This window comes from Nymphalis io, chromosome 16 (genome assembly GCF_905147045.1).
Source record: "Nymphalis io chromosome 16, ilAglIoxx1.1, whole genome shotgun sequence".
NCBI classification, from domain to species: domain Eukaryota; kingdom Metazoa; phylum Arthropoda; class Insecta; order Lepidoptera; family Nymphalidae; genus Nymphalis; species Nymphalis io.
Window position 1 is genome coordinate 6,481,519 of NC_065903.1, and position 11,031 is coordinate 6,492,549.

At 36.0% G+C, this 11,031-nt stretch overlaps 2 protein-coding genes across 2 annotated transcripts; one reads left to right on the forward strand and one right to left on the reverse strand.

The window, feature by feature from the left end:
- Positions 1 to 241: 241 nt before the first annotated feature.
- On the forward strand, positions 242 to 5,394 carry LOC126774601 (uncharacterized). The gene is made up of 2 exons (XM_050496175.1): positions 242 to 641; positions 4,924 to 5,394. Exons 1-2 carry the CDS (start codon positions 257 to 259, stop codon positions 5,331 to 5,333), a joined length of 795 nt encoding a protein of 264 aa, XP_050352132.1. The 5' UTR covers positions 242 to 256; the 3' UTR covers positions 5,334 to 5,394.
- A 4,560-nt stretch (positions 5,395 to 9,954) lies between these two features.
- LOC126774576 (uncharacterized) lies at positions 9,955 to 10,689 on the reverse strand. The gene has a single exon (XM_050496150.1). It carries the CDS (start codon positions 10,687 to 10,689, stop codon positions 10,036 to 10,038), a length of 654 nt encoding a protein of 217 aa, XP_050352107.1. The 3' UTR covers positions 9,955 to 10,035.
- Positions 10,690 to 11,031: the final 342 nt, after the last annotated feature.

An 11,031-nucleotide genomic window follows, 5' to 3' on the forward strand; every position in this document is an offset into this window, starting at 1 on the left:
AAAGTGAATGGATCTTTATGATGCGGAAAATAATATTGTTTGTTGACATTATAAGGACTAATTTCAAGCGCTGTAAGGTTTCTTATTATCGTAGTGATTGATTGTCAAAGGTGGCGCTTGCGCTACCCTTGGAACGATTATCTTTCCGAGTATGATGAATAAGTAATCGACTATTGCATAATGCCTAACGTCACAAAGGTATCTGGAGTAACTTCTACAAGTTCAACTAGTATAAAAGCCTAACTTAGTGAGGAATATGTTACAGTTAGCTTTTGAACTGATATCAACACAGACCAAAATGTTTAAACTGGTGGTGTTGTCTGTTGTACTGGCTTTGGCCGTAGCTGAGCCCAGCGCCATCGCTCCTCTATGGGGAGGACACTTAGCAGCTCCCTGGGGCGCTGCACTCGCTGCTCCATGGGGTGCTGCAGTCGCCGCTCCTCTAGCTCTGGGTGCTCCAATCGGCGCGTACAACTACAGAGGCCCACTGTCACTCGCCCCTGGACAGCCTGCTAACATCCTGGCTGCCGACGGAAGGCCACTCGATACCCTGAGTGTTAACGTAGACCGTGCCGCTCATTTGACCGCGAAAGCTCTTGATCACGTTGGTGCTCATCTATTGAAGAAAAGATCAATCGTCGGTGCTCCTTTGGTAGCTGCACCTGTGGGCTGGCACGGTGTCGCTGCTGCTCGCGTTATTGCACCCGTTGCTGCTGCACCCATTGCTGCCTTAGGATGGGGACACGGTGCACACTGGGGACATGTTTGGTGAAAATTGAATTATCCCTGAATCTCCTAAAAAATGACCTATTAAAGAGAGTTACTATTATAATTTGTTTCCATTCCTGGCCCTTTGTATGTTTTACTAGTTATGTGGATATTATATATATATATATATACTAGTGATGAGTATACTATTGAACTAAATATTTAACTAAACAGAACAGTTAAGTCAAAATGTATATTATCTTCAGGTAGAATTGCAAGATTTTTTTATTCAGATTTTAGACTGCCCAACATGACTTCGTACGGTTAAAATAAGAATTTTATCCCGTCCTATTTTTAAACAATGATATATAAATATTCGCCAATAGATCTATTCGCCAATACAGTGCTAAGGGCTAAGGCATCGTACAATGGTTCCAATCGTAAAGTGTTTGTTAGGCAATATTTATCTACATGAAGCGCTTAAAATTAATATGCTATTTACGTTGATAAAAAATTTAATTTGCGTAAGTGAACCTAAACTAAACTTCGTTATTTTACTTCCTTTTTTAACAATAAAAATAGTTGCAATGAGCTATCTATAAAATAGAGGTACATCACGGTCTTTTTTCAAAACAAATTAATAATCGTGAAACTTTAACGATTCACGCAACGCTTTGGAAGCATACAAGATGTACGATTTTTTATGACTTAGTTGATGGATAAGAATTATCTTTCACTAATTATATATATACATACATACATACAAAATATGTATCTTATGTTCATCTGGAACAATGTCCCTTTCAAATAATTAATGAGTTTTTCGAATATGTGACGTGTTTCAGATGTTTACTTCCCGCATATACACAAATAAATAAAATTCGAGCTCTTTCTTTATAACATTAGCACAGCGTTAAAATATAATTTTACTTAAGTATTAATAATATTATGTTACTTCCTGTAATGTGAAAGACTTTAAATTAAATTTGAATTGCATAGGTATGTTCTTGTAATATTTTAATTGAACTTATAAATGGTTTACATTTTTCGCATATTTTGTAAATTCTTAAAAAGAACTTAATTTAAATACAAGATCGCTCTCTAACTCAACGAGTGACACCAATCGCAATTTGAAGAGCAGTTTTTTTCTGTAATAAAATAATTATATTAAAATTAATTTATTTGATATATTTCTAAAAAGTCTAATCTCAGAAAAAAATACTGACTTTTTGAATACGTATATAAATAAATCACATTTTATAAAAAAAAACACTACACAACAAAAAAACACTACTACCAAAACGTTATTGTGTGTCTTTGTTATCTTCCAAACTTTAGATAGACTGTATTATACATAATAATTAATCTGTTGAACGCTGCCTCGAAGTAGCCATTTACGCATGTGAAAAATATTTAACATAAATATTTTTATAAATTTTACAATAATCAGCAATATATATAAAAAATCTATTAAAAATTCTTTCATATGTTTTATCCATAGTAATACAGGACTTTATTAGGACAAGACTCATTTAAGTACATAGGTAATTTTGTATATGTATGTTGTATTATCGGATACTTAGACATCCCTATTACTAAGTATCTTGTAATATAAGGGCAATACCTAAACCACTAGCTAATTTTAAATGTGTCCCTTATACGTCTGTGGTATTACAACTTACACAAAATTATACATGTATCTTTTTTACCAAAGGCAAAAAAAACTTTTTTTTTACCATTGAGTATAATATATTTGTATATCACATATGTGTGTATTTATATGTACGTATGTATGTATTCATGTGTCTGTAAGTTTTACTATAAATAAACCGTTTTTCAGTAAAATAATACATTTTTGTTTGTTAATAACGCTAAGGAAATAAACGTTACTTTCAGCTACTTCTTGAGGGGCACTCGTACTCTTTGTTTGTTTGTCTTTTAGTTACGGTTTCAAATCTTAACCACTGAACCGATCATTATGAAATTTTACATACACGTTGTCAAAGGTACAGAAATAGACATAGTTAATTATTATCATGTTAGGGCTTTGTGGAAGCTCGTCTGGGTAAGTACCACCCCCTCATCAGATATTCTACCGCAAAACAGCAATACTTGGTATTGTTGTGTTCCGGTTTGAAGGGTGAGTGAGGTGTAATTACAGGCACAAGGAACATAACATCTTGGTTCTCAAGGTTGGTGGCGCATTGGCGATGTAAGCGATGGTTAACATTTCTTACAATGCCAATGTCTATGGGCGTTGGTGACCACTTACCATCAGGTGGCCCATATGCTCGTCCGCCTACCGATAGTATATAAAAAAAAACAACTTGCCCGTACTAGCGATAAATATCTTATATATAATTATATAAAAAAAGGTATTATCATCATCAAAAATAAATAAATCAACGTTTAAAAAGGCTACGTATAATTTTAAAATTAACTTAGAAATATAATAACTAAACATTTTGCAAAGATTTTAAATTTCATTTAAATTATTCCCTTACAAAACTAATAGCTCTTGTTTATGACAACTTTATTAATTTTTCGAAAATGTAACAATCTTTGGTGCTATATTCTCTGTGCTCGCTTAATTTGTTGAATCGCAATTGCTAAAGTTTTTAAAGCAATAAATTGTAACTGTAACGTTGCTTATTATTCTACCTTTTTTATCTTACTTAATTCATAAACAATTATATGGTAACGAATAAAACAATATCTAAAAATCATAGCATTGATGACATTAGCAATTAGCCTAATGATACATCATTCATCACGTTACAACGTGACAATGTCATGAACATGGCCGATTTCGGCCCTGACAGCCAATTTAAGCAACAACTAGCCAAATGCGCATGAAAAATTATAGAGTACAAGTGTATACGTAAATACAGGTGTACTCTCTATTTCCTTACTGTCGTTACGTGTAGCCAGCCGGTACACGAGTGAGGCAATGGACTGACTAACGAGGAGTGGACTAACTTTATAACAATACATAATTCGCTTAATCTTATAAGCTAGTTTCCGATGGCAGCTTCGACCGCGTCTTAGGGGGGTTGGGAGGTGTTCAGGAGTTACCCACCTTTTTCTGAACCCCTGACAACGTGTATGTAAAATTTTATGATGATCGATTGAGTAGTTAAGTAGTAAAACCGTAACAGACAAACTCACTTTCGCACTTATAATATTACGTACTTAATAATAATACTTAACTTATTATACATAATTATATTTATCTTTATTTTGAATGTATACGAAATAGATCTTAGTAATTAGATACCACTTCTTACTTGCTGGTTTCTTTCTGGCCTAAATTACTAGCAAAGTCAATATTTGTAAAAACGATACAATAATACACAGGTTATTTTTTCATATAGATTCTGACCGTACCGTTTCAACGCACCGGTTAAGCTTTTATAACATAAGCATCCACGTCGGGTCAGGCAGATAGTTTCGTATAAAAATATGTCTTGTATGTTTAATTTGTGTTGTAATTTAATTTCTGCTCGATGATAAAGGATAAAAATCCGCCTCGTGTTTAACTAGCCCACACTGGACTCGCGTGGCGGAATAAGCTTTAAAACCTAAATAAATGTTATTATTTTAATTACATGAATTCAATTTTAGTTTAAAAAACTTGTGAATGTAAATATGATTACTTGTATTCTTCACTTTGAATGTTACAATTTTATAGCTGGTATTATTTACTTGTATCTAATTCAGTGATGGAATTTTTAACAAATTTAGGATAAACAACATATTTGAAAATATTATCAGTAAAGTGAACGGACCTTATGCAGTCCAAGGTAAACTCGGAAGTATTATTATATTGTTAGAACAGCTTTGATACTAGTTTATTACTCTGTAAGGTTTATTATGTGGAATTCATTTACTAAAATAGTTGCGCCTGCGCTACCCTTGCAGTGATTTTCTTTCCGAGTATGATCACCGGCCAACGCCCTGTTGCATATTATGTGACGTCACAAAGGTATTTGGACTAACGCCTCCAAGTTCAACTAGTATAAAAGCTAAACCTAAAAGGGAATAATCATCAGTTAGTTTTTGAACTCATAACAACACAGACCACAATGTTGAAGCTGGTGGTGTTGTCTTTTGTCCTCGCTTCCGTGGCAGCTACACCTAGTGGCATTGCACCTTTATGGGGTGGGCACTTAGCTGCTCCATGGGGCGGTCATTTAGCTGCCCCCTGGGGTGCAGCTATTGCTGCTCCTATCGTTGCTCCTATTGCTGCGGCTCCGCTTGCTCCAGTCGGCGCGTACAACTACAGGGGCCCACTTTCACTTGCTCCTGGACAGCCCGCTAATATCTTGGCTCACGATGGCAGACCACTGGATACTCTTAGCGTTAACGTTGACCGTGCCATTCATTACACTGCTAAGGCACTCGATCACGGTGGTGCTCATCTGCTGAAAAAGAGATCAGTCGTCGCTCCATGGGCCGCAGCTCCTTGGGCGGTTGCTGCTCCAGCCGCCGCCTGGTCACACTCTGCCCGCATCGACGTTCCTGCTGCTCGCATAATCGCACCTGCTCCTGTTGCCTTGGCTGCCGCTGCACATGTTGCTCCTTGGGGCTTGGGACACGGCGCTCCTTTGGGACACCATTGGTGAAAAGTACAAAATATTAGGCTATAATCTTTAAAGACATGATAATAAAAGAGAGTTATTCACATATTTGTGTTTTCTTCTTACTTTATTCAAATAGTCGTAAACAAAAATTGACTTTTACTAATTTTTAATATCTTCGACAAAGCATTCCGAATCGTAACTACTGTATTATAATACTGTTTATAAGCCTGTTACTTACTGTCTTTTTGACCGAGTGGTTAGCTATCAGGCTGAAGATATCACAGGAACGTCTATTGTAATAGGAGTATAATCAATTGAGAGATACAATGGTTAAAATGTTGATCATGTCGTTAATATTGCAAAAAACATTATATAAGAAGACATATGCAGTTAAAACAATTGAATAAGATTTTAATCAATTAAATTTGGTATAGTAATCCTTTATAAATATATCCTATAATTAAGCCTTAAATTTAGGTTGTTTCTGAAAATAAAGACCTGCACGGAGATCAAGAGAAGGCCAGAGCTGGCCCAGTGATTAAAAACCGAGAACCTCAACCAACAGTTCCAAGTTCAAACCCGGGCTTTTAATGTACTTAATTTGTGTTTTTAATTCATCTCATGATCCACGGTAAAGGAAATCTGCCCAAGGCGAATGAAAATCTGCCACTTGTTTTCCAACCCGCATTGGAGTAGTGTGGTGGAAAACTCCTCATCTTATCCTTAAAAAAGAGAGGAGCCCTTAGCCCAGTAGTGGGATATTTACGGGCTGTTACTAAAAACATTAAAACTCCCATAAATCAATATAATAGAAAATATATACCAAAGTCAAACCAACTTAGTGGAAATTTGGATATTTAAGAAAAAAAATGTAGATCATAATAATATGCAATAAGTATCAGATTAGATACATAATAATTAGAATGATATTTTTTTATATTCTATCTATAACTACTTATCAATTAAACTAATATTATAAAGAGGTATGTTTCATGCGAACTACTTGTTCTATTCCGATTGATATGCAAGTGTTATATTATTTTAATTTATAATAGTATAAGCACTAAAAATTACAAGGAAGATGTACAATTTGTATGTTAATAATAAACAACGTTATTATTATTACTTTGCATATAATAATAATAACGTTGCATATTTTGCCATATGATGTAGTCAGAGCGTAAATTGGAGTTTCTGAAACGAGCGCTGCAAAAATTATAACAGATACAAATAAATCCTGTATCATAGTTTTTTAGATGTTCAAAATATCTACTGGGAAATGAACGGTAGTACATATCTATATATATTTCATATTTCAACGGCTTTTAAAAAAATTACCAGAGCATTGGGACAGCATGGGCGTTTACATCTAAAAACAAAGTATATTTATTGCAAAGTGCATTTGGAAACTAATTTATTTTATAAAATTTCAAATAAACTACATTTGGCATGGAACCACTCCGACTGTAGGATCTATGAGCCCGCTTTTTGATCAGAGAAAAATTCATCACGGGACTTGGCCAGTTCCAATAACACGTAAGACTTGTGGCAAATATATATATTTTAGAATAGCAACACCACACAACGTGATGTACGTCATGTAGGTTGGTCGGTTGTCAGACGTCAAGTGTGAAAATTATGAGACGGCACCCGTCGTATTTTATTATGTAGCCGACTGATGGAAATATAAAATATAAAGGAGTATGTCACTATCGCGTGTGATCGTTTGTCTAGCGATCCCCTTAGTCTCTTGGTCTCTTGCTCACGACAGACGGACACGGACAGTGCAAGCGTCGGACGTGCGCATTGACTGCTTTAATAAAATCAACATATTGGATGACAATGGTGGCCATTAAAATGGTATTCCATTTGAATCCGCGACATAAGAAGTGGGATATGAATCTCATGTGTTCTGATACGCTTAGCTTCCTGAATTACAGCCGTACAGCCGTGCAGGATATGCCAATTAAATCAAAGCAGTTACGATTTTTTTATTACGATTGTTTACGAACAATATAGAGTATTCAAAGCTGACTGCCAATCTTTACTAGTCGGAGTGGCACTCGAAGAAAAATAAGTTACGATTTATTTTACTACCCTACGAAAATATTAAAATTTAGCGAATGCAGATAATGTATGGTAACGTATTATAAGATGAAATAGATCTGGTGAGTACGTTACAATTTGTTTAAAAGTGATAGATACTGTGTCTTACTGTGTGTCGTATTTTATAAGTTTCTTAGTAACTTCACAAGTTAGCTTGTACCTATATTGCGATAATTTATTTATTTAGCTACCCTGCTTTTGGATTATTAATTAACTCTGATCTAGCGCAATAATTGCTTAGAAACATGCCTAATACAGCCATAAGCGTAGAAAAGGTAAAAGAAATGAATACTCGCGTGACTCACGTTCCAGAAATCTGTTAACGTCGTTGGAGGAATAAACCGTTTACCTCCACGAGGGACGCTGTCAAGACAGTGGATAGTGATTGTGACTGTGGTGGAGCATCGGGACTCTGCGGTGTTGTCTTCGCCAGGGCGTTCCGTGAGTGCTGCCACGAAACACGGTTCCGGTGCGACCGGTATCATTGATGCGATACGATCTATCAATACTACAGTGAGATAGCATAAAAATTTTATGCGAGAAGGTAGATCGCGCTAAAATTTAAAGCCAATGGTGATATTGAGTGTTTGTCTCGCATTTGTAATTGTTTAAACACGACCCGTGCAAAACCCTATCAATTAACCTTGGTTGATTGGATTGGTATTGGCATTGTAGTGATAAAGTAGTAGAATATAGTAGAAGCTGAAGTGGCAGTGGGCTGGACACATATGTCGTAGAACCGACAACACTTGGAGTAGACGTGTTCTGGAGTGGAGACCGTGCCTTGGCAAACGTAGCGTGGGACGCCCACCAGCTAGGTGGAGTGATAATATAGATGAATCGAATTCGAATATCGTCGAAGATGTTCGACGTGACTTTAAATTGACAAAGCTTTATTATTTATAAATAAATTGAAATGAAACAAAGTGTAGTTAGGCACAATACATTGTAAGAAATCGCACTCAAATCCGTTAAGCCGTATCTAGGATTATCGTGCACAAATGCACAGACAAACAGATAAACGGACAAAATTCTAGAAATCATTGTTTTGGGTTCTATCGTTCAATTACTCATACTCGCACTGACTGATTTAATAAAATCAACATATAATCAACATATTGGACGACAATGGCCGCCATTAAAATAGCCATCCATTTGAATCCGCGACATATATATACAACAGCAAAGAAACCTTTGGCTTATTTTTGCAAAATATCTTTCATAATATTTTTAAATATGTTTTTTACGTAATCGATATGCGAAAAACGCTGTCGCTTAATAAATCCGTGACTGATGAACGATTTAAAAGCCGTTGAAATATGTTTTTTACGTAATCGATATGCGAAAAACGCTGTCGCTTAATAAATCCGTGACTGATGAACGATGTTTTGAACAGACCTGTGACACTTTTCTCCACCAACAGTTTATAGCAGTAGGCTGACCGATCGAGCATGATCAAGGACGTATTTATTCCAGTTAATGGACACAGTAGTATCACGTTTCGCCTTTGGGTATAAAAAAACGTATATAAATAGTGCAAGTATTTATATATCGTAGTGGCAATGCCGCTTCTTCTGCAGCTTTATGTATAATTATATATGCATGTCTCAAAATGTATTCGCATGCTCGTGTCCTTCCCCGATTTTTTTATCAATGCCGGTTCTATATTAAAGAATATTTTAAAGTTTTTAAGTTTTTTTTTGTATTCCATTATATAATGCACATTTTTGTTACCATTTTTAAAATGTTTTGAATAAAACATGCTAAAAATTTAAACGTTGCGTTAGAACTCATGTCTTCCACTTATAACTAAAACATAATAAGAGCAGACCAAACTAATACAACAAAAACATGAGAGAAGTGGAGATTTAAATTAAAAAATTGGATTTATTAACTTTGACAAAAACTTCATAAAGTTTGCGATTGATTCCGTAAATAAATCAAGACTGGAAAATTTAGTGTTATATTCCTTATTTTTATTATAGCTATCTTTTTTTTTATATTATAGGTAGGCGAACGAGAATATGGGCCACCTGATGGTAAGTGGTAACCATCGCCCATAGACATTGGCATTGTAAGAAATGATAAACATCGCTTACATCGCCAATGCGCCACCAACTTTGAGAACCAAGATGTTATGTCCCTTGTGCCTGTAATTACACCGGCTCACTCACCCTTCAAACTGGAACAGAAAAATACTAAGTACTGCTGTTTTGCGGTAGAATATCTGATGAGTGGGTGGTACCTACCCAGATGAGCTTGCACAAAACCCTTCTACCAGTGAATCTTATTAGACTTCCGGTTTTTTATAAATGGGTTCCTACATACGGACGGCAATTTTTAGTAATGGATACTAATGTGTAATGTAGTGTACTCGATGTGCGATAATTCAGGTTTATTATATGCATTTGCAATAATCGCATTTTTATAAATTTAACGTTATTAAACAAACAATAATGTATTCATATATGAATAATAATAATTAATTATTTACATAAATAAATTATTATTTATGTAAGCATAAGTCTCTACACCTTAGTTTACTTTCCAATAATAATAAAATCAATAAAACTTTTATATGGAACGTTTAACATCTGTTTTATTTGCTTTATATGAACAATTTATGACATGGTACATTTTACAGGATGTGAGCGAAAGGGGTTGCGGCATAAGTGATTGATCTGATGTTTGTGGCGATGGGCGCCGCATAGGTATAGGTGGAAGCGATCAGTGGCGTCCTTCCTAAGGTGACTGTATTGATGGGGGCAATGAAAGCAGCCGAACGTTTCTTTAAGAGATGTACATTACCGCTGAGAGCCTTCGCTGTGTAATGGGCAGCACGGTCCAAGTTGACGTCCAAGGTGTCAAGAGGCCTGCCATCAGAAGCCAGGATGTTAGCGGGCTGACCTGGTGCTAGTGACAAAGGTCCACGATAGTTGTAAGGTTGGAGAAGAGGTGTTGAGTAAGCCAAAGGAGCTACGATAGGAGCGGCATATGGAGCGATGAAAGCAGCAGAGCGTTTCTTCAAAATATGGAGTCCGTTGTCTAGAGCCTTAGCGGTAAAATGAGCAGAGCGGTCCAAGTTGACATCCAAAGTGTCTAGGGGTCTACCGTCAGAAGCCAAAATGTTGGCAGGCTGGCCAGGAGCAAGAGAGTAGGGTCCGCGGTAGTTGTAAGGCTGCAACAACGGCGTTGAGAAGGCCAGAGGTGCGAAAGGTGATAGGTATCCCCCATAGAAGTTTCCTGCAGACACCGCTGCCAGGACGCAAGACAACACCACCAGCTTGAACATTTTTGTAAGTGGTCTGTGTTGCTTTCTGAATTCAGAAACACTGATGTTGTTCTAAAATTACAAGACTCTTTTATACTAGCATCATACGAATAACTTTAGGGGCGTCGCCGGAATAAAGTGTCGACCGTGAGAGGACAACTTTTGATAACATGATACTAAAGTTCACTTGAAAGGGCATTTTTTCATAAGTGAATACAATTACCGATGCCAGTGGGTGCAATGCCTAATGCAATGAGTTTTGAATTTTTAGTACTTTTCTTAGTAATTTTTAGTATTCAGATAAAAAACATATTATCTAAGGTTAAGTGAGGTGAATATGACAGTAATTATACAATATAGAAC